This window comes from Chelonia mydas, chromosome 11 (genome assembly GCF_015237465.2).
Source record: "Chelonia mydas isolate rCheMyd1 chromosome 11, rCheMyd1.pri.v2, whole genome shotgun sequence".
Lineage (NCBI taxonomy): Eukaryota > Metazoa > Chordata > Testudines > Cheloniidae > Chelonia > Chelonia mydas.
This window is the reverse complement of record NC_051251.2, coordinates 12,904,102-12,930,157: the sequence shown is the minus strand read 5'-3', so window position 1 is coordinate 12,930,157 and position 26,056 is coordinate 12,904,102. Positions and strand designations below refer to the sequence as shown.

Here is a 26,056-nt window from a genome sequence, read left to right as displayed (position 1 = left end):
GGAGGAAAATTGTTCCTTCTTGTTTACCATTGTGCAACTGGGCAGATAGTCATCCGCTTCTGAAGCAGTACTGGTCATTGCCAAGGGACAAGAGACACGATACCAGACTTGGGGGACTACGGGTGTGACACAATGTTCCACACCCTTTACTCCAGGGAACTCACACACAAACGTTTCAGTTATATATTCATTTATATTTATGTGCAAGCAGGGTGTAGGGATAAAATCACCCCTGCATAGACCAGGGCCCTATTGTTGTTTAAGTGCTGCCAATGTGCTCAAAAAGAAAAGGAGGACTTGTGGCACCTTAGAGACTAACAAATGTATCTGAGCAAGAGAACCTCCTCTGGCAAGTTTGCAATGTCAGACAGAGCTGGAGAAGCTGGGAGCCCAGAGGCAGGAACAACTGAGGAGGGGGGTGGATGGGTGGGTGTGTAACGTATTGTTACGGGGCCTCTTGCAATTCTCTTGACAAGTAAATAATAATGGCAGAGAATCATTTGCTGTCAGATGCTTTCACAAAACCCCATCGCTGCCCCTCTCCTGTGCCGTCCACAGCCTGGTTTGGCGGCGGGAGGAGAAGCCTCACACTTGGCCTTTCTGTAGCACTTTTCATTTCTCAGGGCTCCGGACGAAGCTGAGGTGCCCCTGCCCCCTCCCTCCCCGGTCTGCAAAGCCCCCGGCCCCTTCTCCCCGGGATGGGGCTGCGGAGGAGGGCTGGCCAGGGCACCAGCGGAGCCGGGGAAGCGGCTTTGGCTGGTGATGTCAACCTCTAGGAGGAGCCTGTGCCTGTCCTTTTACTTTCAGGCTCCATGTAATTAGCATGAGGCTGTTAGTCACTTACTGGTGTTACCCTCGGGGGCTCGACCATGAAATCCCCCCATTCAGCCTCCCCACGGACCCGAGGAACTTTTAAGGCAGGGGCTTGATCTTCCTGCTTCCTTCCCCTCCCCCCGCCCCCCACTCTACCCCGGGTTCATTAATAATCATCAGCATCAGTGTTACTAGCCGGTGTGACCTGCGCCGGGCATGTGAAGCCCCCCCCTCCCCCCAGCTGCACCATGCGAGCAACGTGCACTTTGCTGCTGCGCCAACTTAGCCTCCTGCTGCTGCTGCGGGAGCCCGCTGCGGGATCGGGCCCCTTCGCCTCCTCCAGCGACCCCACTGCTCGGACCCAGCTCAGCGGAGCCACCACGCCGGCCGCGGGGCCGCAGGGTTCTTCCAGCCGGGGCGTCTCGGCCGCTGCGGCGGCGGCGGCGGCGGCTGCTTCCCGGCTGCCTCCCTGGGAGAGGGAGAGCTCCGTGCCCTGGGCGCCGCCAGTGTCCGGCAGCACCTCGGAGCCGGCCGCGGGAGGACACACCAGCAGCCCGGGTGAGTGAGGCAGGGACTGGAGGGAGCAAGGCACAGGGGCTGCGGCTGCTGCTCTGGGGAGGGCGTGGGGGGCGCTCTCCCGCTCAGGCACCCACCCAGCTCGCCCCTCTGTGCCCCTGAGCCCTGGCACCCTTCTGGCTTCAGCAAAGGCGCTGCCCTGCCTGGAGGGGGCTCCCCCTTTCCCGGCCCTTGCTCGCTTGCGGGAGCGAGCGTGTGCGTTGGTTGTGGGGGGCTGATCAGATCATCCCGCGTCCCAGCAAGGACAGGCAGGGCTGGGCAGCACCGAAGCCAGCTGCAGAGAGACCCGGGCCAAGTGTGTGGCTATTTTTGGAGCAAAATCATTGCAACTCCCCACCCTCTGCAAAAATCCCCTCCACGCCGCTACACTTCCAGGGAGGAGCAGTTGGTTTGGGTTTTTAAAATAAGCATGTCCCTATTTTATCCCCCACTCCCACCCCGAAAGTCCCTATTTGCAGCTTTCAAAAGTTGGCAAGTAGGTCGCATGTGTGTATGTGGGGGGGCCAATGCACCTCCTCGGCCACTTTGCAGCGCTCGCTGGGGTGCGGCGTGGGAGCGTATCCAGGGGGAATGGGCTCTGGTTTGTGTTATCCCAGAGGGTGGAGAGAGAGAGAGAGCCGCAGAGGAGTTGTGCTAAGAAGTGGCGAACCAGCTGCTGGGGTAGATGGTTGGAATTATGTCATTGTCACTTGCTGGGGTGAGCCTGCCTGGGGGCTCCGGGCTGCGGTGGGAACGCTGCGAGCAGGCTGGGGGCTTGTCCCGAGTCTACTTCCTGGCGGATTTGGGTGCACAGGCATGGGGAAGCTGTTTCTGGGTAATGGGGAAATCTCCAACACAAAGGGCTGCAAAGGAAAGGAAAGTTCATGTAGGAACTCCAGCAAGGGTGTGTGTGTGGGCAGCGCTACAGAACAGCGGTCACCCTCCAGCTGGGTTTAGGTCTGACCCAAAGCCCCTTGAAGTTGATGGAAAGACTCTCTTTGAATCGTGCCCTTGGAAAGCTAAGGAGTTTAGCCTCCGATTGCAAAGTCTGTGAGATAACATATACATGATAAAGGTACTGTTGGCTGAATCCCTTTCAACATACTGGAATTGTACCACAGCAAAGGTTAAGGCCGTGATCAGTGTAAGCATTTGTGTCATTCTGGTGACCTTAGTAGCCGATCACCTATGATACAAAAGGAGAGAGAGAGAAGTTTGGACTATTTCTCCTCTTCAGGTTTTACATTTAATTTGCAATCCTCCTCAGGCTGCTTTTTGTGGCAACGTTTTATTAAAATGCAAAACAAGTGCTGTTGTAAAAAAGAAAATAAATGGTCTCCTGTTAGTTAATACATATGGAATTAAAATTTACATTCCTGGCTGTTCTGTAAAATCTCAGATGTAGTTTAGAGTTTCAAAAGTTTAAAAGCTACATTGTTGGGGGAGAATAGAATATGAAAAGAAATACCACTGGGTTTAAAAGATGATTAAGTTAAACAGAGTATGATGCCCCTATACTTTTAAGTACAGACTACAGAAGCCTGTGACAAAATATCAAACTGAACTGTAAAGAAATATTTATAAGCACAGATTCACTTGCTTTGCTAATTATAAATTATTGGGTCCCCTGAAATCACTTGAACATTGCACAGTTGTATACTAGTGTAGAAAAGGAGGGTTTGAGCAGATGAAGGCTTGTGCAAAGAACACAATAAAATTCATTCAGATTCCTTCATTTACATATTTCAGATTGTAAATTTCCACTATACTGACTGAATTAACTTTAAAAGATTCTACCTCCTACTTTTTAAAAACAACGTGGAAATGAAAATGGCAAGGCTAGCAGAACTTCAGTAGGAAGTGGATAAGCTCCAGGATGGTCCTTAGTTCCATAGCCGACTCTTAGAATGGCCGTTGGTTTCAGAGTAGCAGCCGTGTTAGTCTGTATTTGCAAAAAGAAAAGGAGTTCTTGTGGCACCTTAGAGACTAACCAGTTTATTTGTTATTTTATTTATTTATTTGTTGCTGCATTCCAAAGGTGCATATTTTACCAGGTGTTACGCAATGCTTCCAGGGCGGGAAATCAGCAGGTGCAGTGAGAATTCTTCTGTATACCACCCAGATGTTTTCTTCATTCAGATTTCCCCATATCCTGCTTCACATTGATTACTGGCCTATCAGATCCAGATGTAGGGGATTTTTCAGAACTGTAATAATTTCTTTCTTTCTTTGCTGCACTTCTGCTGTGAAGAATGGGAAGCTAGTCACAATAGATTGTAAAATCCTCTTTTTATTAGTCATCTGTCAGGTATACACTATACACAGGTATCCACTGACCATGGTCAGTGCCTAGATTGGTGCTTTATAAATATCTTAGGTAGTCATTACACAGGCTGGCGCACAGGGCAAATTTTTTATAGGGAAAGTGGATATAATTTTAAACAGCATGACTTTCCTGTTTTCCAACTTGAACACGTAACTCTAAGGATGATTAATAAGTTTGAAAAGATGGCACTGGATTTCTATGTACAATGTAAAGAAATCTAGCATGTGATAAATATAGCTTCAGTGGTTTTAAAGCCAGAAGGGACCACCACTATGATTACTGACCTCGTGGTCACACTGGCCATAGAATTTCACCCAGTAATTTCTGCTGTGGAGAGAACTATTTAGTGTGCTATTTAGAGATGTACTTTATTTATAGAGCTACAATTTCAGAACATATGGTTAAAACTACTTTGAAAAACTATTTTGATTTTCTTAACATATCCAGAAGGTGCCTTTTATCAAATGTACACATATAAGAGAAAGTTTATAACTGGGTGGATCAAATAAAGCTCTATAAAGAACTATGTTCAATAATGCTTGCATAACAAGGGAGGAAGACTAGCCCAGCAGATAGGGCACTGGCCTCCATTTAAGAGGCCTCAGTTCTATTGCATTTTCAGCCACAGAGGTCTCTATGTTTCCTTTGGATAGTCATTTAACCTATTCTGTGCATCAATTCCCTATCTGTAAAATAGGGACAATACTTCCCCATTGGACAGAGATAAAATCCATTAATGATCATCATGTGCTCAGATTTAAATGATGAGAGTCATGTAAATTCCTAGATAGGTAGAAAAATATATAATTTAAGCTCAGATAGCAGTCCAGCATCTTTTCATGACTCTGACGACTCCTGAGTTGAGAGAGGAATGCATTTCAATCATTAAAGTTTGAAAAACTAAAACAATCTGCCCAAGAGCTCTAAAATAAATTTGGCTTATTGTGAGTGACTGCTCAGGCATTTCACTGGGAGCCGTTCTCCACAGAATTTACCACGCTGTAGTAGACCATGAATTATGTCCATCTTAACCTAGGAGGAATTAGGAAGGCTGTGAGCATGGTGGCTTTTGGAAACCATGGTAAACTACATAATAAATTACATTATGTCCTGACAGCTAGATGTTAGGTAAGGTTCTGTGCCTGTCAGTCAAGATAATGATTCTGTATTATAGCTGTAGGCTGATGTGGTCTACTGAATCATTTGGGGTTTGAGCTACAGACACTTGAAAAGTTAGCTTTTGTTTATCCTGCCTACCCTTCCACAAGCATTTCTTGTAAACTCATCACTCTGTCGCTACATGGAAACGAAGATTGCATCTTGGCAGCTTGTGGTCTGACTCTCTTTGAAGTCAGAATGAAAAAGGTTCTTTCTCAGCAGAGTTAGATAAGTAGATGGTATCAGCAGAGAGGAGCTCTGCAGTGAAACTGAATCTTACAAATTAATGCCTGTGAAAGTGAGCAGCTGACAGAGATGGTTCAAACTAGTCATAACAGAGGCAGGCCCTATCTAAGCTGCTCTCCACACCTCTGCCAGGGCACCTCAGTCTTGACTTTCAACTTCACCTCCACTCCATTCAGTAGGCTGTTTGTGCCCAAACCATGAAATCATTTTGTGATGTGAATACATTAGGACTAGGCCAAATCCTTTTTGCTTGTTGTGTAAAATAGAAACTGAATCCGGGCACAGATGTATTCAGAAAAAGTAGTCGTGCTGAGAAACAGGACAAATGGTTTGAGCAATAGCTGGAATTATGGGACCACCTAATCTCTCTGCTATGCATTATCTATTGGCAGTTGTTTTATCTTAATATCATAGCATGAGGGGGTGTGCCTGAAAGGAAGTGGCCAGCCTGTGGGTAGGGCACTGAACTGGGACTTGGGAGATTGGGGTTCAATTCCTAACTGTGCCACAGACTTCTTTATGTCCACTGGCAAGTCATTTTATTTTTCTGTTCCACTTCCTCACCTGTAAAATGGGGATAATAATGCTTCCCTTTTCATATGTGTCTGTTGTGTCTACTTTGATTTGTAAAATCTTTAGGGCAGGGACTGCCACTTGCTCTTTGTATTTGTACAATAGGTCTTTGATCTGGGCTGTGGCCTCTAGGTGCTACCATAATACAAACGATGATGATAAAGGCTAGCACTGGGCCTCTACAAGTTTCCTATCTAGACAAGGATCCTTAGTCAAGCAAATTTTTCCCCTTCTGTCTTTTCCCCTTTCTTCTCTGCTGTCCCTCTTATGTGGCCATGGTACGTGAGGCACTCGGATAGCATGGTGATGATGGGAGCCGTGCAAATGCCTAAATAAGTAGATTCCTCCTTTCCATGTCTGTGCTGTCTTTCCTTCCTTCCTTCCTCTGTCATCTTTTCCATGCCAGTTGCTGCCTTGCATTTCTTTAGTAATGCACATTATGAGCATTAGAAGTAACTGTGTAATATTGACTCTCCTCCGCTCCCATCTCCGAAGCATTCTGGTAGAGGCGGCAAGTTTAGGAGGGTTGGGGAGGAGGAAGATGGGTTTGGGAGGGGGCTTGTGTCCTCAAGCTGGCTTCAAATCTCCCTCCTACTCAATAGTTAGTATTGATCACATGATTCCCTCCAGTCCTTGAGCCCGATTCTCTGTTGCCTGCACCTTATCTAATCATTTACATCAGTGCAAAGTGGACATAAAACACTGCCCTTCTGATCGCACCCACTTTGCACTGATGTAAATGACTGCTTAAGGTGCAGAGCAATGGCGCATCAAGCACCATGTCTCTGAACTGTACCTGGAAGACCTGTGCACTAACATACTTTGTTGTCTTGCCCCCTTCCCTACTCATCCTTATGCAAAATGTAAATTAATTTATTTTTTGTGCTGCAGATTTGTAGTCCCTGAAGTTATATGGATTTAGCTTTGCTCCTTCAGGGAACAAAAGAGAAGGGGAGAGAGAGCTACTCAGTTCCCAGATCCTTACAGGCATTAAGGGTCTGATGGAAAGTCCACTGAAGTTAATGGGTGTCTTTCCATTGACTTAAGTGGGTTTTGAATCAGGCACCATAAGCAGTAACCATTTATTTTAATGGCAGATTAATGAATGATGAAATGCAATCATTTGTAATCCAGACTCACAGTGACTATGACATCTATATTAATATGGAATGAATCTGTCATATGCTGGGTTATTGCAATAAGCAGATCATGCATGTGAGATGAGATACTTTATTATAAGTGCTATTACAGAAGCTATTTCTGATGGTTTCAGTCTTGCATTGCAAACTATTAGAGCCATCACAGGCCTCACACAAGCCCAGCAGTCCAGCATGCTTCCTAAGATCATCCCAGCCACTCAGTAACCACTGCTTTAGTTTAAAACAGGTAATCTAATGAGCTGCAATTTTTCTTGTGGCTGGAAAAACAATAGGAAAGGTTTATTCTCACAGTGCATTAATTGATGCTGGATTAGGAGAAATGTCCATGTGACATACTCCTGCCATTGTAACATGCCCTGGATGAGTTCCTCTGTGAATGTGATTTACGTAAGTATCAAAAGAGTTAACAGTACTGATCAGATAAGGATGACTATGGTATTTTTGTCCATCATCCTCAGTGTCTGGAACAGTTTGTTTCTTTCCCCCATCCTTCCATCGTTTAAATCTAGAACTTAAACCCCAGCTCTCCAATGCTGCTTAAGATCTCAGGCAGTTTGTACCCTGGCACTTGCTGGTACCATCCTCTACCTTCCTTGTCTATTGCACTCCTTTTTGTAACAACTGGACACCTCACAAAATTAATGGATCTTGATAACACCACCCCTGTTTAACCAGCGAGGCAGTGAGGCACAGAGTGATTAAGTCATTTGTGGAATTCTGTAGCTAAACTGGTCCTAAAACTCAAGTTTCATGAATCCTATAGCCTTAAGCAGAGTCAGGGCCTTAACTTTCTTGTCCTTAGATTTTCTTGTTGTAACACTTCCACTGTTGTCCCTGATGTATACTGTGGGACAGTTACTTGAGTGGCATCTTGTAAAATTAAATTGTACTGTGAGAAGATGGGAGTTCACTTTATGTGGGATGGCACAGTCTGTGTCGAATTCAGGCCTAATCTCCCATAGAGTTCCCTTTGGGTGTGTGATCATAGGAGTCTTTGCTCCAGAGCTTTTGTGCCTACCATAAATGAAGCAAGTGCAAGTTTCATCTTGAAACTGACTGGTAGAAACGGACTTGTTTTTCCTGAGGTGCAGCAGAAAATCGTTCTGCGTGACATGACTTTTGTTTTAAGTGGTTTCAGCATACAACTTGAAAAGGAATTGTTCAGAGGTTGTGGTTCTGATGGGCAGAAGTCGTACATTTTCAGACTGCTTCTTCAGAACTGTGATATTTCAAGTCATTCTTGGAAAGAGATTTCTTTACATCACTGGAAAACGATGGTAGATAGAGCAGGTCAAGAATTTTTTGATGAACCGGTTTTTCCTCAGAAAATGCCGAATCTTCTAAACTGTGGGGTTTTTTGTTGTTGTTTTTTTGGTGAGACTATACAAGTTTCAGTGAAACATTCATTGGGAAAGGGTTTCCCAAGGCCTGGATGGATTTCTGCTTAAAACAATAGAGAGAGACTCTACCTAGAATAGCCAATAGCCCCAGGTTCAAGTCTCTGGAGACCCACATCCCAGATGAGTGCACTAACCACCAGGGTATTGGTTGTCCTGGGGTGGGTCTCTCTCTCTTCAGTTTTTTCAGAAAAACTTGGAAAGGTCTTGGTGTCATCCCAAAGCGGAATGGGAAAATTTCGGAAATCTCAAAAACCATTTCCTGCCCAGCTCTATTGGTGGCCCCTAGTTCTGACCCATTGTGAGTCACCATGTATTTGAAAGTATAAACAAAATGTCCAGTCAATTGTGTGTGAGCGTTAGCTGTTTCCTTGGAAGGCTAAAGTTAGTTGGCAGATTCTACTGGTAAGCGGTAGGCTCTTCAGCCTGTGTGACGCAGGAAGTCAGATTGTAAAAGTCCCTTTTGGCCTTAAAGTTTGTGAATAAAACTTGAAGTCGTAATGGCATGAGAGACCTGAAAGTTGTGTTCAGGACCATTGATCATATGAGTATGTAAAGGCTGAAGAACTGAGGCTTTAACAGTACTTCACTTGACAATAATAATTTTATTTATTAAACTCTCACACTTGGGGGGGGGGCACTTTCACAATGTAGTAAAAACATGAGTGAAATATAATAAAAGCACCATTAAAAAACCCCAGACTGCTCTCTTAAAAAGGCAAACAAACAAAAAAACCCACCTGTGCAGCAATAATGTGCCTGTACCCTGGAAAAGCTATTCCTGGGCTTTCTATTATTTTCCTTCTAAGAACTTGCAAATTTTCCTGTTCCCCAACTTCTCTGAAATCCCAGCAAGAGCCCTGCTTAAAGGCCAGACTGCCAGAATTGCAGGCATTCTCGCCAAGTTAAGTATATAGATTTCAAAACTGAGGCTAAATAAAACAGCTTGTGGGGGTGTGTAAGCCAGAGTGTTGGATGGCAAAGCAGCCTCCATCCTGTCTGCCCCAGAGCATTTCAGCTTTCTCCACTTTTCCTTTTCACAACTTTGACATAAAAGTGGAACTTGCCAAATGAGCACTCACTCCGGGATTTTCAAAAAGGCACAGCGCTGACCTAACTCTGCTCCCAACGCACAGTGCTAAGTCCTTTTGAAAAGCCCAGGCTTGCTGTATTTTAATCTGAGTGGGCAGCAGAAAGTTCTAAAACGCTCAGGGATTTCTGTTTTGTTTTGTTAGAGTGAGGGTAATGATGTTATGTAGATTCATAGATTCCCAGGCCAGAAGGGCCCATTGTGGCCTCCTAGTCTGACCTCCCGTATAAGACAGGCTATAGAATTTCCCCAAAATAATTCCCGTGTTTTCTTGGGAGGGTGTGTGTGTTAAGGTGGCATTTTGGACTCTCACAAGGTCTTCCCCCCCCTCCCATTTGAAGTAAGGTATCTTTCTACCTGCGTACACACATACCCATCCCCCCTACCTACCGTAACTCCCCCACTCACCCCCCCACACCCACCCCTACCTACCGTAGCACCTTGTTAATTCAAATCTTATTAATCCACTCACCCCATAGCCCACATTGAGTTTCTGTGAAAAAGCACAGGACCGATTCCTGGCACCTGCTAAGGCTGCGTTGTACTCTCTGGCGGAGCAAAGAAGCCTTAAAGGCAACTTAACCAGAGGATTCTGGTTTACCTGAGGATTCTGCAAACCGATATCTTTATTCAGAACTAGTCACCAGATGAGAGTAATTCTTAGCCTGCAAATTGTTTGCAAGCAGCTTGTTGTTGTAAGCATTTGATATCCCAAATGGGGGCTCTGTTATTTATATTTAATTTGACATGTAGGTCCTATGGTGTGTTTTCTCTTTCCTGATTGGCTGATTGACGAGATAGACTCCAATTTCTTGTGGGAATACTCACAATTACTAACCTCCTTGGTTAGGTGCTTTGAAATCTACTGAGGAAGAATGCTATGTAGGAGCTAGGTATTATTATTACATGTTCAAAATGCTCTCTTCATGGCCATTTTGCAATTGTCACTTGAAATGCGCTATTTCCATGAACGTTAGTAAACTTGTTGGCAAGAATGCTCATGGGGAGCAGATGTAAGAGGGGCACAAACCCAGTCTAAGGGAACTTACTGACAGTTCAAGTGCATATTTGTGGGAAATTGTTCTATAATAGCCAGCCAGGTTTCCCTCTCTTTGTGTAGATGTAATAGGTGTGTGTACAGATGTATGTCTATATTTTAAGGCATCACAGGCCATACATACCATAACATCCTGCTTCTGCTTCACGAGACACTGCTTTCTTATTGTACTTTGATTATGCAGAGAGTTTACATTTATCCTTTCAGGCTGAAATCATAATTCGAGTCAGAGGATGAGGAGACAACTTTCCCACCCAAAAGGGAAATGATGCTGAGTTGCTGAGTGGTCAGCCCAAGTAATAATATAATCTTAGAAAAATGCAGCTCCCTCGAGGAAAGGAAGCTTTGCAAACTTCAGTTTCTCCAAGCTGTGAACATAGCTGTTGCCTGCATTTCTGTAACATTGCTGTTAAACCTAATCTACTGAACTGCCAAGGAGATCACAAAATATTGGGGAGCAAAGAGAAAAACCGTGTAATGGTCTATCCCTAAGTAAAGTAAAAACTCTTTTAGGGCAGGTGCGTTGTTTGGTTTTTAATGCAGATTCCTAGGATATAAGGTCAAATTTCCCTGTCATTATTATCATTGACAATTAGGTTGTTTTACGTTTCTCCTTTTTGCACTGAACTATGACTTCAGAGATTTTAAAGGCAGAGGGAGCCATTAAAACAATCATTTGTTTGACCTCTTGCACAACATGGGCTATAGATAATTTTCACTTCTGTCACGAGGGCTTTGAAGCCAGGGCCTTTGGCATTATAGTGAAGAGTCATACACCTAGGCCTCTACATCAGCTGATTTATTAGTGCCTGTTTCCCTTTTATAGATGGTAACAAAGATGTTCCCTGTCTTGTTTCTTTCATTACATATTTTGGTTTGTTTTAATTTTCTCAGTAGTTTTAACAACTTTGTTTCCATAACCTTGCTTACATCATTAGTGATCCAAGCTACTTTATTGTATAATGTATGAATTGTTCCAAGTACCATCTTTCCTGTTGTCTGTAACCATGAACGTTTCATAAAACATAACAACATTTGTTACATAGATACCCTGCATTCCTTATAGTCATCAGTGTTGGGTGAGCATGTGGGACTCTCTCTATCAGCAATTCTGTCTCATTCAAGATGGGCTAAATCATATCAGCTCAGATTTATGGGATGCCTTTCAACGTAAGGGATCCCAAACAGCCTGAGTCTTCACTTACCCGGCCACTGACGTGCAGCCACTTCTGGGGTGGAGAGTGGCAGCCATTCTGTATTTGCCACATGCCAGAAGAGTTGTTTGAGGAGAAAGTTAAAGGCATTTCTCCAGCTGAAATCAGAAGAGGGATTCAGCTCTACAGAATACCGTTAGCCACAGCACGTTTGTAAGGTTACTGGCGTTCACAGACTTACTGTTGTGGAAAATCTTTTAAAGACTCAGGGCTGGACCGTCAGCTGGTGGACAATGTTAGAGCTCCATTGTCTTCCGTTGAGCTATGACAATTCACACAAGGTCAGATCTGCCCCAGGATCTCAGTGCTATGCAAAAGATACCTTCTGTAGTTGCACAGGCCCATGCTATCCTAGCCCCCATATTGGGCATCGGTACTGCCTTGGAGGGAAGGGCAGCACCTACTAACACAACTTTCTGGTGTATCTGAATGATTTTTTGGAGATCTCCAAAAACATTGACCAGGTCGGACCCTGCTTAGATTGTGAGATCTGATAAGCTCACAGGTCAAGGTAAGATGGCTGCCAAAACCACATGAAATTATGCTTAAATGAGGCAAACAGCATTGTCATATTAAAGTCATTTCCAACGGCTAAGTTGTAAACGCACATGCATGAAAGGCACATCAGCAAACCATCAAACGGCACATTACCTGCTTTGCTCATGAATTCGAATGGATGACCTTGATCGTGAGGCATAATGCGGCTCTTGTAATTTATCACTTATCTTGTATTTTGGAGCTGGGCATAATTGCATCCGTGTCTAGAAGGACAAAGAGAAGTGTTTCAGCAGCTGTAATTCACAAAGACCTCTTCAAAAGGCATCTTACCCTTGGCACAAGTTTTAAAAGACCTTATAAAAATGCCCCTGAATAGCTTCAGGCATCTGAACATTCATCATTTGATTCGGATTCGGTTACAGGGCTAAGCACTAAATTTCAATTCTCTTTAGGATATTATCGGCTCGTTTATCAAATGCAGGCTGGTGGTGTAGTATTAGACTGGCAGACGACCCAGGAAATAAAGGCTCTTTGAAAATCAGTTTCCTAGAGTGGTAACATGATCAGAGCTCAGAATAATCATGAAGACAGTCATATGTGGGGGGACACAGAAAAAGCAAATGTGGACACATGAAGGGATCAATATAAAGGAGGAAAATTCTGTACTGGAATGAAAGAACTGGAATGGCTATAATTGCATGCCTGTTGACTTGTATTTAGATACATTTCATAAAATACAGTCTGCCAGAATGTCCTATTTTTTAATATAAGAGATCTTCGGAATTCAGCCCCGAGGATTAGTAATGCGGCCAGTGTTCATATCTCCACAAGAAACCGCAATGGATGAAGTCAGGTCACATGCTGGATTAAAGCCTGAACTTGTTTGTCACTTGATTCCGAGAGAATACCAGAGCAATCGCTTTGAGCTGGGGCTTGTCTGTGCACTGTGGGTGGATGTCCAGGGCTGTGGCTTTAACAGATTTCAAGCAGATACTGGGCCTGATTCTCCATTGTTCCTGATGCAGCCATTCAGACCTATGCAAAGTGGGTGTAAACCCTGCCAAAGATCTCTCCATCCTTCTTATCTGACCCTCTCTCTGTGTCCACCTTGACTGACACTAATGAGATTTACAGCGCTGTCCTGCCATTCTCCATTGTCCTAGGCTTGTCTGCGTTGGCGGCATGATGCAGATGTGAAGCTGAACTCTAAGGGAAACGCTGGGAACCATAGTTCATAAGGGAGAATCTCTTCTGGGTATCCTCTTCGCTGCAGAATTAGTCCCTAGGAAGAAATGATCAGAGAGCCTGGAGAAGGCACACAGTTTTGAGCCTCCCTGAGGCATTTAAAAAAGCCAGTGAAAACTGTAGACACAAATACCTATCCCCTGTCCCCATCCCTAATGCTCACAAAGGAGCTGTGTGTAATTATCTGTGTATGTATTTGTGTACATGGTAATCACACAGATGGCCTAGCATTAGCTGCACATTGAAAGCTGCTCATTACATCAAGCGATTATTAGTCAGTGTTTCTTCCCATGCCTGGTAGGAGGAGAGAGGAACTAACTCAACCTTTGGAAGGGATACACCCTCCAGTGTCCCCCTCAGCACTGCCATCACTACTTCCTGCGGCAGATGGTTATAGCTTCGTCTAGGAAGTGCAGTTTAGATCATCATCCTTTTCCAAGAGCAGGGGGATGGGGGCCTTATCTGTCCTAGGGATTAATTTCTCCCTAAGCGGCTTATCTACTCATTTGCATTTTTCTCCGATCTCCTCCCAAATCCCATCTTCTGTTGCTGGGAAGTTGGATAGCTCAGCTGTGGGAGGGTCAGTGAGGCATCGCTGGTGCTATAATAGCATACCAGTCATGAATAGTTCGTTTCCTAGGCAGGGCTTGTGGGGTAAGGCTTAGCTAGTTGCTATCAGTCCCACTCTGAGGGCGATTGGTTTCCAGTAGCCCCATGGCTGGCCAGTGAGCAAGAATCCTAGAGGGCTGAATATCATAGCTCACCACTGAAATGTATCCGCCGCTGGGCTGAAATATGGCAAAATATGTTAAAACAGCGCACCGCACTTCAGGACAGTGAGTGATGGTTGAGTACTAAGTCAGAGCAGGGCAAAATTTTCTTTTCTCAGCCAAAAACATTATTTTATTTATTTTTATTTTATTTGTGTATTGTTTCAAAAAATGTTAAAACCCAGCATGCAGCCTGAACAAAGCATCTCGTCTCGGTTGAACAGGTGTAGTAGCTCTGGCACTATCACCTGCTGCAGTTTTGACCAAGAGGGGTAATGTTAGGGCTGACAGCTGTGATGCAGCACCCAGGATGCTGTCCTGGGGAGAGAAACCACTAAGGAGAGGGCAGCTTGAGCTGGGACGGGGCTCAGGATCTGCCTGATGGAGGCAGTTAGAAGGCGATTAGAGAAGAAGGAGGTGAAAGAGGCAGCGCTGGGGTAAAAAGGAGATTTGCTAAGGAGAGGTGGGTGGACTTCAAAGGGCAGTGTGCAAGGAGCCAGCCATGAGGGACATAGACCATATGACCCGTGTGTGGCTGACCAATGGGACACCGACAAAGGGAATAAGTTTAGGCACCTGTGGAATTGGTGTGGCCCTCCAGGTGAGGAGCTGTCACTTACGGGTGGACCTGTTGGAAAGAGTGTGGTCACTGTAGCGTTGACGCAAAGGAGCTTTGCAAGCGAGAGAGAGACAAAGGCAGGACAGCTGGGGTGAAAAGTGGACTTTGCAGCCAGGGAGAGGAAGGCGTTGATTCCCTTGTGGGGTTACACAACCTCTCGTTGAAAAACTTCAGTTATTGTGATGAGAATTTACAGTATATTATTTTCCTAAGCAAGTGTTTGATGTCACTTTCTATTATTTATATTATGTTATCATTCCTGCCAAATGCCTGGGTTTTTCCTTTTTAAAGTTCAACATTTGCTCAGCTCTATACTAAGCCCAACTCAAAGAGTGAGTAGATTTTCAGAAGCAGAATGTGGTTATCCCAGTTGGAATCTGGCCTGAACGCTGGCTTTGAAACCCTTCCTCTTTTGAAAAGTGTTACAGTAACTTTGACCACAATGACCATTGACCTGAGTTTTACCTCTCATCCATAAGGCAGCACAGGGCTGCAGATTTCATGAAAATAAGAGAATGAGCTGGGTATAGTGTGGGATAGGCAGTATGCAAGCATCCATTACACAATTCAGCTCCCTATTTTAGCATTGCTGCAACTCTAAGCCAGTTCCCCCAAGCCAAGCCAGCAATTTCTGTCCAATAATGGCATGTTTGTGTTGTTATGGACAAAAATTGTACTATTGCGGCCTCCAACCTGACAGACACTTTCTCACTCTGACCTGAATTCCCACTTCTGTGCATAGAACAGGAAGTGATGAAACCAGTTCAAGCGGAAGCAGAGTTTTGAATGTGCTAGTTTAATTTCTATTACACACCCTACAAACAATGTGGATGCTATGTAGAATCAGAATCATACTGGCTGTTCTCATGGGACATAGTACGTTTTTTGCAGAGCCAAGATGGGATTTTGAACATTCTAAAAAGTTGAAAATTTGGAAATGGTTTAGAAAAGAGGGAGAAGAATGATTCAAGTTCAGGAAAACCTGCCTTAAAGTCAGAGATGTAAGAAGTTCAATCAGTGTAGCTTATCTAAGAGAAATTAAAGAGATGATTTGATCACAGTCTACAAGTAACCACCCTGGGGAATAGGCTTCTGGTGGTATATTGCTCTTTAATCTGGCAGAAAAATGCATAAGAGCTAATGATAGAAGATGAAGCTAGAAAAATTGACTAAAAGTAAAGTGCACATTTTTAACTGTGAGAGTATTAACCATTGGAAAAACTTACCCAGGGAGGTGGTGGATTCTCCCTCGCGTGAAGTATTTAAATCAAGGCTGGGTGTCTTTCTAAAAGATCTGTGATAACTCAAACAGAAGTCATGGGCTTGACCCAGCAATTATTGGGTGAGGTTCTTTGGCCTGTATTACACAGGAAGTCACATTAGATGGTCATAATGGTCCCTTCTGGCCTTAATAACTATTAATTTTCTTTACAGTTAATAAATATGCATAAGAGTTTGTGGTGTGTGTCATAATATGTAGTAAGATTTGTTTTTCTTGGCTGCTGTGTGTATCACTTTGCAGATCTAACAGAGAACAGCCATATGAGCAAAGTCATCTGATTCTAGACATGGGGACTATATCCCTTTGTAGTGACTCTAAGAAAAGACAAAGCTGTATTTATGTGTTGGAACCTGAAAATGAAATTCCTCTTCTGAGGAACTTACATTCTAAATGAGACTTTACACAACAAGGGTTTGATGGTAAACACTAGGAGAACAAGGGTTGCAACACTGAAAGATGTAATGAGGTAAAATAATTTTTGTTTGACTTTGGATTTAAAAAAGATACCTTGGAAGTTTGTAGACACTGTTCATAATGAAGACCTGGGTAAAGGTTGGTACTGGAAGATCCTGACTGAAGCCTTGATCCGCCAAAGCACTTAAGAACATGAGTAATTCCATTGGGGTTATTCACATGCTTAAAGTTGAGCACATGCTTAAGTGCTTTGCCGTGGCCATGGTCTGCAAGTGGGAGGCATTTGAAGGAGGGGAGTGAGATTCCATGGCACATGGGGTCAGCAAGGAGATTCCAGGCACAGTGGTGATGCATGGAAGAAGTCACTGAACAGCTTTGTTGTAGAAGGAGACCTGGCAGAGCACAGATCTGCTTGAGTCCAATAGTCTCATTTGCAGTAAACTCATTCCTGTCCTCCAGCCAAACTGAATTGTGGCTTTTGTGGGGATGAATGCTGCAGATGTTAGAACCCACAGGATCTTTAGTACGCTGTAATCCACCTCCCCTATCCTGAATCTTTGCGTTCAATTGAAACAAGGCTTTGTTGTGCTTTGATTAGCAATGGAAAAGCCGTTCTAGCATTTAGGCTTTTCATGCACCAGATGGCAGGATGGCTCATTAGGGGGAAGCAAATGATAGGGTGTTCAGATCAAGCACAGTTCAAACCAAAGCACTACACTGTTCTCAGACCATGTATTGGAAGGATGTGACTGGACAGAACTCAGACTAGTGGCATTGCTGCAGTCCTGCTTCCCAAAGAGCGCTGAGATCTGCAATGGGAACTCAGCTACTGTCTGGAAGCAATGTGGAGAGATGCAGGGAGGAATCAGTTGAGGTGTCTTTTGCTGGAGATGCATTATTAGCTCCCAGCAAACAGCTCAATCAGTGGGATTATGCTTTCTGTGTTGCTGCATGCAAAGTGATAAACACTTTTATGAGGCTGATTAACAGCCAACGCAAATCAGCAGTGTCTGATCACCAAAGAAGCTTTTTACTGCAGACGTGCGTCATGTTAATGTGATCCCTGTTACACAATGGGATTAAAAGGCAATGAGACAACGGTAAATACGTGTTTAAAAATTCACTCCAAAGGGAGCGTTTGCAAGTGCTGGGCTGCCCTTTTTCAGGTTTCGAAGACGAATCAGCTTGGGAGTGGGCCAGAATAAGGTGCGGAGTAGGAATGGGTTTAAAGAGCAAAGAACTGTTGGAGGGCAGGTCTTGAAGTGGAATAACATTTTTGAGGAAGGAGTGATGGGATGAGAGGCTCACAGGGCCCGATCCTGTACCCCTAACATAAATAAAACTCCCATGGGTGTTTTATCTGCTCAAGGAGTACAACGTCGAGTTAAGAAGAGAAAAGATGGTTTTGTGGTTGGACGTCAGGGGCTTGAAGTTGTGCTCTTAGTTCTGCCAGTGACTTCCTGGGTGACCTTGTGCAGACCATGTTCCTGAGTTCTAATCCTGGCTCTGGCACTTACTTCCCCTGTGGCTTTGGTCAAGTCACTTGACCTCTTTGTACCTTCTTTTTTGTAAAAATGGGGAAAACAGTGCTTTCCTACCGGGTGGGTAGGATGGGATGGGAGGGAAGTATGTGGTAAATCATTCATGTTTGTAAAGCACTGTGAGATCCTGGGATGGAAGGTCTTCCAGAAATGTCAAGTATTAATTATTTGAAGGGCTTGGGTTGTTTTTGCAGACTAAATATGGCTGAATATTTTTAACACAGGTCTTGTCTACACAAAAAGTTATGCCACTTCAACTCTACTGGTATAGTAAAAGCTGGATATGCTGTTAGCCCAGTAAAAAAGTGCTTAACCAGGTATAGTTTATTCCCCCATATGGTAAAAAAATCACACTCCTAACCAGTACTGAAATAGTTATACTGGTACAAAATCTGTATGAGGACCAGGCCTCAAGCAGCAAAGTTTTGGGGTTCTCATTCAAGGTATGCTTTAGTCAAACACAAGTTATTGGGCTCAAAGCAGGGGAACCTGGGTGAAGTTCAGTGACCTGTGATATATGGGAGGTCAGATGTGATGGTCTAATGCTCCCTTCTGGCCTTAGGGTTCACTATCCTAGATTTCAGAGTAGCAGCCATGTTAGTCTGTATTCGCAAAAAGACAAGGAGTACTTGTGGCACCTTAGAGACTAACCAATTTATTTGAACATAAGCTTTCGTGAGCTACAGCTCACTTCATCGGATGCATCCTGTCCCAGAGTTTCAGTTTGAAACTTTTGAGCTCCGCACACCTTTTCCTATTTAAGAGCCTGAATCTGTGAGTTGCAGATCACTCAACGCCTCCTGGGGTCGGTTCTGGTGTTGTTACTGCAATCTGTTCCTATTGAAGGAGAGTTTTACTGTGCCTTTCCATTTAAATAAGTGCAAACGGCTGCTGCAAACTGTCTAATGGAGCAACAAGCTGTGTGATACTCTGTTTAACATTCAAAGAGTAATTAATCTTTATGTACAAGCAGCAGGCTAGCTGCCTCGGAAATATTGTTCCATCAAGCCCCGTGTAAGTTTTCTAATGATTAGAAACTTTCCAGACCCACTGGGGTTTTTTTTTTTCTCTTTCCTTACACTTACTGGAGCACTGCAGAAAAGTCTGTGCTATAAATTAACTTGTATGCTTCTAAAAGTCAGCAGTGACATTGTCCTGATGTTTTAGGGCTTAGTTCACTCCATTCAACCTGTACTGTACACACCCAGGGATCTGCTATGGGCTTTGCTCTTTTTTTTTCTCTCTCTCTTTTGCAGCCAGGATGTTTTTTCTTGCTTTTTTATTGTTCCAATGACCTAGCAGCTCCACTTTGGTGGAGTCTTGCCAGTCAACTTCCTCTCCCAGCCGTCTGACAGACTCCAGCAGCACTGCCCTCAGAAGGGAGCAAAAATTAAAATGACAGCAAAATAGATCTCTAAAGGGCTTTTCTCTTTCCTCAGCTGCTTAGGGCCTGAAGCATTGATGCTGCCTTCCAGCTAATGAAAATGTCAAGGGAACTTTAAAAAATGTGTGTGAGGGGGAGGAATTGGGTGGTCGACTTCTTTGTTGTGCTTCATTATAAAAGAAAGGCCTGAAAGATTTTTGAAAATAAATTGAAATCTTGCTAGTATTTACCATTAGAAATTGAGGTCTTTTACATGCTGTGGGTGGCTGGGGAATTATTAGGATCACATAGCAGAAAGTGAAACCTGATTAACTGAGAAGGGAAGGGAATTTTTGTTGTTGTTATTATTCATAGTAATTTAGAAGATTTTTTTCTGTTTCTTTTTATTAACACTTATTTAACTAAACCATTGAGAGAGAAGCTCCATTTCAGTAAGGAATTGGCACCCCTGTGCCTTCAGTGAAGGGCCGAGAAAAGTCCCCAATAAACATCTCTGATTCCTCCAAGAAGTTCTCCAACAACAACAGTAGGGAAGGCCAGACTTGGCATTCCTGAGATTTCTAAGGTGAAAAACCAGAAAACAAAACTCCTTTAGGCTTTTTTCAATCTATCACAGGCAAATATAAAGGACAAACCCCCTCCCGCCCCTTTCTCCCCCCTCTTTTTCAAGTTTCTCCTCACCTCTCCTGCCATCTTATATCCTACCCTTACATTTTAAGGACTCACCAAAAGGGACAAGCTGTGAGCCTCAGTGATTCAATCACAGACTCCTATAGCCTTTTTTTCCCCCATGTAAAGCTTGATTGCTGGATGGCAATTGCTACAGAGAAAAGATTCCCTTGGGGTTTTTGTTTGGCGTGTTCTGTTTTTCTGAGCAGAGGCAATGAGAGCAGTGCTTGAGTGACTGGCATAGGTGCCTCATGCTGTGTGGCTCCACTGCCTATCTGACTAGTGTGTTTTCAATTTCCTAATATCCGTGGGAGGGAAAAATGGAAGGTGTTCTCAGTACATTTGTTATTGTAGAGCTAGGGTAAGTGCTTATTATTGTTATTATTTATTGGTATTGTGGTAGCGCCTAGGAGCTCAAGTCATAGCCCAGGAGTCCATTGTGGTAGGCGCTGTAGGTGGGCATTGCTGGGCTGGTTGTCCTAGTATTAGTCTTGGACAGTTATAATTATCTTCTTTGGAGGAACCTATGCAAGATATGGGCCAAATTTCCCACTTAAGAGACTGGGAACTGCTTGAGGTTCCACCTGGTTGGTCTTTTTAGAAGTGGGAAAAGTTTCACTACCCTTGAGGCCAGGGAAAGTTTCAGCCTCCAAACCCCATGCACCCCCAAGATTCTTCGGAGGTCTGGGCCATCCATGAAGAGGACATGCGTCTCTATAACACTTCCAAGCTCCAGCATGTGCCAGTGACGTCCATATGCAGTGGCGCTGCTGGTCATAGTGGGGCTCACAGTGTTTATGCTGAGCCAGCTAGCGTGAGCTCGCACAGGGGTGCCCTGCAAGGTTAAGTTGAGGGATCTACAGCATAAAGAGCGGTTGTACCCTCCTACCCCTTCCAAGGGAGACTTCTGTGAGCGAAGACAGAGGGGGAGTGTGCTGTGGAGCCAGCGCTGGGCAACAGTCTGGATTTGCTGTTTTGTTGTCTCCTCTGCTTCTGAAGGCAGAGAGGGGTGGGTGGGTGAAATGGGTGCAATGGGAGAACGTAAAGTCTGTTGTCAGTGCATCTGTTCCTTGTCCCATAACTCGCTGGAGACACACAGTAGCTCTCTGGGGGATAGAATGTGTAGAGAGGCTTAGTGCAAATACTGAACAGAAACAAAACCATGTTGGGGATACTGGACACTGAGTGATACTTAATGTGTTTCCCTGAAGATGCTGAATTTTAAAAAATAGCTGTGCACGGATGGAAAAATGGTGGCCTGCTAGAACCTGGGTTTGCTGGCCTCCAGGACCCAGTGCAAGCCCCAGCTGTTTTCTCATGCAGTTGCTTGAGATTGGATGGGATACCAGGGATGTTCTCAGGAAGAGGGAGTCTGGAGATGATGTTTTCTGATGCTGCCCTCCATTGTGGCATTGTTACTGCCACTCATGGTTGAGAGAGACTGCGGGACTTGCCTGTTGATTCTGGCTAGTGTTAGCAGGATATTTCCTAGAGATTATGTTCTTCAGTCCCTTGCCCATTTATAAATATCAGTAGAAATAATGAAGAGGTGAAATGTATGTTGCAACCCCCCCTTTAACAAATGTATGTTGCAGCCCCCCCCTTTAACTCTTCTGGTGGCTAGTGCACCACACAAAGGCCCCTTTTGAAGGAATAATATCAACATGTTTATACTGAACTGACCAGTTTAAAGCATGAAAAGGGTTTTTTTTTTATGCTTCAGATTTTTTCTCAGTGCTGTTTCAGGGTAAGGACAAGGAAGGAAACTGAAAATCCCACAGAGCCCTGGACAGTCCAGATTTAGGGCTGTAGCTTTTGTTCATACAAACTCGCTTGGCTCCCAAATGGCCTCCACCCATAATCATTACATCCGCAGCAGTGTTTCAAAACATGACACAGAGCCATTTTCCTGGTGGCTGATAAAGACACAAGCAGAAGTATGTGCCACCTAGTGAGACTGGACAGATTCAGCAAGTCGATGGCTTGCTCTGGTCTTTATTGATCCTTCATGGCCTAATCTGAGTCCTAAAGTTTTCCTGCAGCTGGCAAGGAGCTTTCTGTGTTTAGATTTTTTTTTCTCTGTCTCTCAGTCTGATGCTGAGATTATGTAGTTGAACAGATGGGAGCTTTACAATTACAGCTTCTCTTTCTCATGAGAGATCTACTTAAGTATGCTTCGTCCCAGAAAGGCACAAAACATCACCTTATTCTTCTCATACAATAACTTAACACAGCTGCACCGTACAATGAGCCTGTCCTTCCACTGCTAAATGTTACCTTCTCTTCTCAAATGAGCTGTGAAGGGAAGATTAACAATCAGGCATGTGGGGGGAAGTAACTGCTGTACATGATGGAAACTGAGTTAATTCCTAGAATTGGGTGACTAGGATATTATCTTTTATCAATTTTTGCTGATTAATGATTAACTCCAATTTAATTTTGCTCCCTGGTTAGAGGGGATCATTTCTTCACTTCTAGAGGTTAAATTAGGAAATCCCTTCTAGAGAAGAATGGAGAATACTTCTCAGTTCAGTGAACATGACATAAATGGACAGATCAATTCATGTTGCATGGTTTGTACAGGTGTTAGCCCTGGCACTGTGGTCAAATTTCAGCTCAGGTGATCCCATTCTTGCCTTTTAACCCCCCTGCAATTTTAAAGGTATACAATATTCTTCTTCTATTATTAATATTCTTCTAAAATATATGTCATGTCACAGTTTAACAGCAGCGGTGTTCCACCCCAAGCTGCCTGCATTTCAGTGACGGGACCCCTGTTTTAGGGCCTGCTCCTTTTGAAATCAGTTTGGGATTTGCTGTTGACATCCCTGGGAGCAGGGCTGGGCTGTTCACTTGTCAGCCTCTATAAACTAAACAAGGATAAGCCTGTGTAGTACTTGGCTGGGTGACCTCCAGGAATAATCCTTGGGTGCTCAAGGGACTGCTGTTGGTGATTAAGTGTCTGTCTGACTCAGTATTGTACTAATGTCTTAGGGGATGAGGTGCTGTCTTTCAGTTCAGATATAAAACCAAGGAGCTGATGGAAGATCCCATGCAAGGGTAGAGGTGTGGTCCCTCAATATCCTGGCCAAATTCCAGTGTGGATAGTTACATTTGGCCTACCTAAATTCCCCCTGTAGTTCCGATTGGATATTGCCTCCTTCATTTCCTGTCCTAAAACTGTTCTGTAGTGTTCCGCACCAGAGGGGACTGCATTTCACTGGTGAGCCAAGCAGCTTACTTGTGGGAAGCAGCCTGCCACAGGGGAGCAGGTGCAGGGCTGGGACTTGGGAGACCTGCGTTCTAGTTTTGGTTCTGCCATGGATCTGCTGGGTGACCTTAGGCAAGTCACTTGCCCCTCCCTGTGTCTCTCTCAGGCTTGGCCAGCTGGCTTGTAAAAGTTGTGCCAATCGCACATGCTATGTGGGTCTGCTCTGCCCACCCCAGCTCATGAGGTATGGCAAAGGCAAAGCCAAGCAAATTACCTGCCATGATAGAGAGAGTCTGAATAAAAAAGATTAGTCCACCTCTGTCAATACTGGGTGTGAATAATAGTAAAGAAGCAGAGAAGTTAAACTGTGCTGAAGTTAAGAGATGATGCGCAGGCAAAATTTTCATCCTTGCCTGCCTCCAGCCCACCACAGGGAGCGTCTGCCATGCTGTCCAGAGTGCAGTATGGTAGGCCTGATGCAACAGGAGGTGGAAATCCTACTCTCTCTACTCCCCGGTCAAGGCCTTTAGGTCACAACTGTGCCCACCATTAGTAACCATGTGCTTTGTGACAATCGGCTTGAATGATGTCCATTGATATAGTTGGTGTTGGTCCTGCTCTGAGCAGGGGATTGGACTAGATGACCTCCTGAGGTCTCTTCCAACCCTATGATTTTATGAAAACATTGTGATTAGCTTTTAGCTTAACAACCAGTTCCACAGTGGCACAGTTTACATGTGATATGAGCCTCAAGGATGAAGAGAACTTTGGGTATGTAAGCAGGGAGAGACCGGGACTGTGATGCTGACACAAAGTAGGGCCTCACTGGCGCAGGGGAAGGAATAAAGTCCAGCTATGTTATATAGAAATACTTTTAACGTGTCTGCATGTGTTTGAAGACTTTCATAAGCTGGTTACAGAGCAAGGCTGAAAACAGCAGACACCAGGGCTGAAAAATCTGCTGGAACTCGATCTGTTTATACTGGACCGGTTATAACTGCGCTGTGAATAAGTAGCATACTTTTTGTGCTTACAAAGAAAAAGTAGCACTTAAGATTAGATATGTCTGGTAAGCATCATTGCTAGTCCTATAGTTCCAACTGGAAACAAAGACACTGATGCTGCAGGTGGTGCGACAATTTCACGTGACCATTAAAATTTTTGTCTTGACAGCTGTGGCAGCGTAGAAGGAGTTTATTTTTTAAATCAAAGGGAACAGCTTAGCATGTGACAAAATCTTAAGTGACAAAACTGTACCTGATCTATGGGACTGCTTATAGTCTAAATCTTCAATGGATCTGAAGAGACCAGATGGTCCTGTGTTTATTTTATTTTGCAAGATGTTTGGGTCTGGGTCATTCCGCACAAGCGGAGGGTCATGTTTGAAGACCAGTTTCTGCAAGGGAGTCAACAACAATCTGATTGTAATTGTCTCACATCTCTGATTGACTTGATGGCTGTGTAATGAGCCCAGATCATATATTCCTTGCTAGGGACTCAGCAGTCATTGCAGATTTTTGTCATGTTTGATTCTTTCATTCTGTCTTGGGTGTCCTTATTGCAAAATGTGGGCCAGATTTTCAAACGTAACTGAGTAAACTGTGCCCTCAAAACCAGGTAACTGAGCCTGCATTGGCATGCTTTCTTCCTCCTTCGCTCATGCAGCTGCACATACTTTGTGGGCAAAATTGAAAGTGCGATTCTGCTCTGAAAATGGCACCTTCTTACTCAGTGGAGCTGCTCCCTGGCTGTATTCAGAGTTAGATCTACTGACTTGAGTGACTAAGACAAGTTTTTTACTCCTTTTTTATTCCTGTTTGCCCTGCAGAGCCAAACTAGTGTAAGGAAAGCAAACTGAATTATATCCCAGGAGAATGAATTGGATTCTGTTCTGACTTGCACACCATCAACTGAGCTGTGAAGTTCCAAGAATAGTATTGGATTCTGCCCTCCTTGAAGGTGGTGGCATTGCACAGGTGTTAGTGAGGGCATAATTTGAAGACAGTGGAGCTTCACAGGTGTAGCAGGCCATTTATCACTGGTGATGTTGCAAACAGGAAAGAACCCAGATCCCAGGGTAAGTTTGCTGAGCAAGCAGCTAAAAAAACCACATCCGTCTTTTTACTTTTAAACTGATGACATTTGATCAGGAGTCACTGAGAGACCATAAGTATGGAACCCCAGGCTGTCCTTTTTTACAGAATTAATTTTAACAGCAGAGCTGCACTCTAGGCACCTGAATTTGGCCTGAATTATATTATTGCTCTGTGCAATCTGCCTGAATGTATCACAGTATATACGTTAGCGTGCCCTTCGGACGGTTCAGTGACAAGTTACTCAATAGTCTGAGAAGGTAAATCTTGCTCTATCAGTATTTAGCCCCAAAAGGCTTTTTCAGTGTCTGTTACTTTACATTTATTGTATAGAGCAAAATTGGATGCGAGAGCTCATCTCAGTGTTTCACCAGCAGGGTGATCTGCTATTTCACATCTGAAAGCTTTTAGGGACAGATGGATGCAGAGAAGAATTTGGTGCCCCTTCCACAAACACACCCACATTTTTGAGCCTCAGCCCCGCTACACAAGGACAGTCTGGGTATTGACTTGCAAATAAAATGCCAAGCCCGACCCCCTCTGCTTCAGAATCCCTGTATCCAAAAGGGCCGCAGCAACAAGCAGCTTGTTAAAGGGGACTAGGCTTGGCTTGTTGTGACTGTGCTGGATACAAGAATTCTGTCTGGATATTGGCTTGAAGAATGGAACTGGGACAATTGGTGCTTATTTACATGGGAGTAACAGCTGAATGCATAGTCTTTCATCAGCTGATGTCAAAGC

General features: G+C 44.2%; 1 protein-coding gene across 6 annotated transcripts in view; it reads left to right on the top strand.

The window, feature by feature from the left end:
• The first annotated feature begins 776 nt into the window (after positions 1-776).
• The window catches only part of HEG1 (heart development protein with EGF like domains 1), a 96,645-nt gene continuing 71,365 nt past the window's right edge, over positions 777-26,056 (top strand). For 4 of the 6 annotated variants that reach the window (XM_043525182.1, XM_043525183.1, XM_043525181.1 and 1 more), the window contains exon 1: positions 779-1,371. In XM_043525182.1, coding sequence (XP_043381117.1) covers positions 1,062-1,371 — 310 coding nt within the window. In that variant the 5' untranslated portion in view covers positions 779-1,061. Of the gene's footprint in view, positions 1,372-26,056 lie in introns of all 6 variants that reach the window. The other 2 variants (XM_043525180.1, XM_043525184.1) reach the window with 2 other exon arrangements.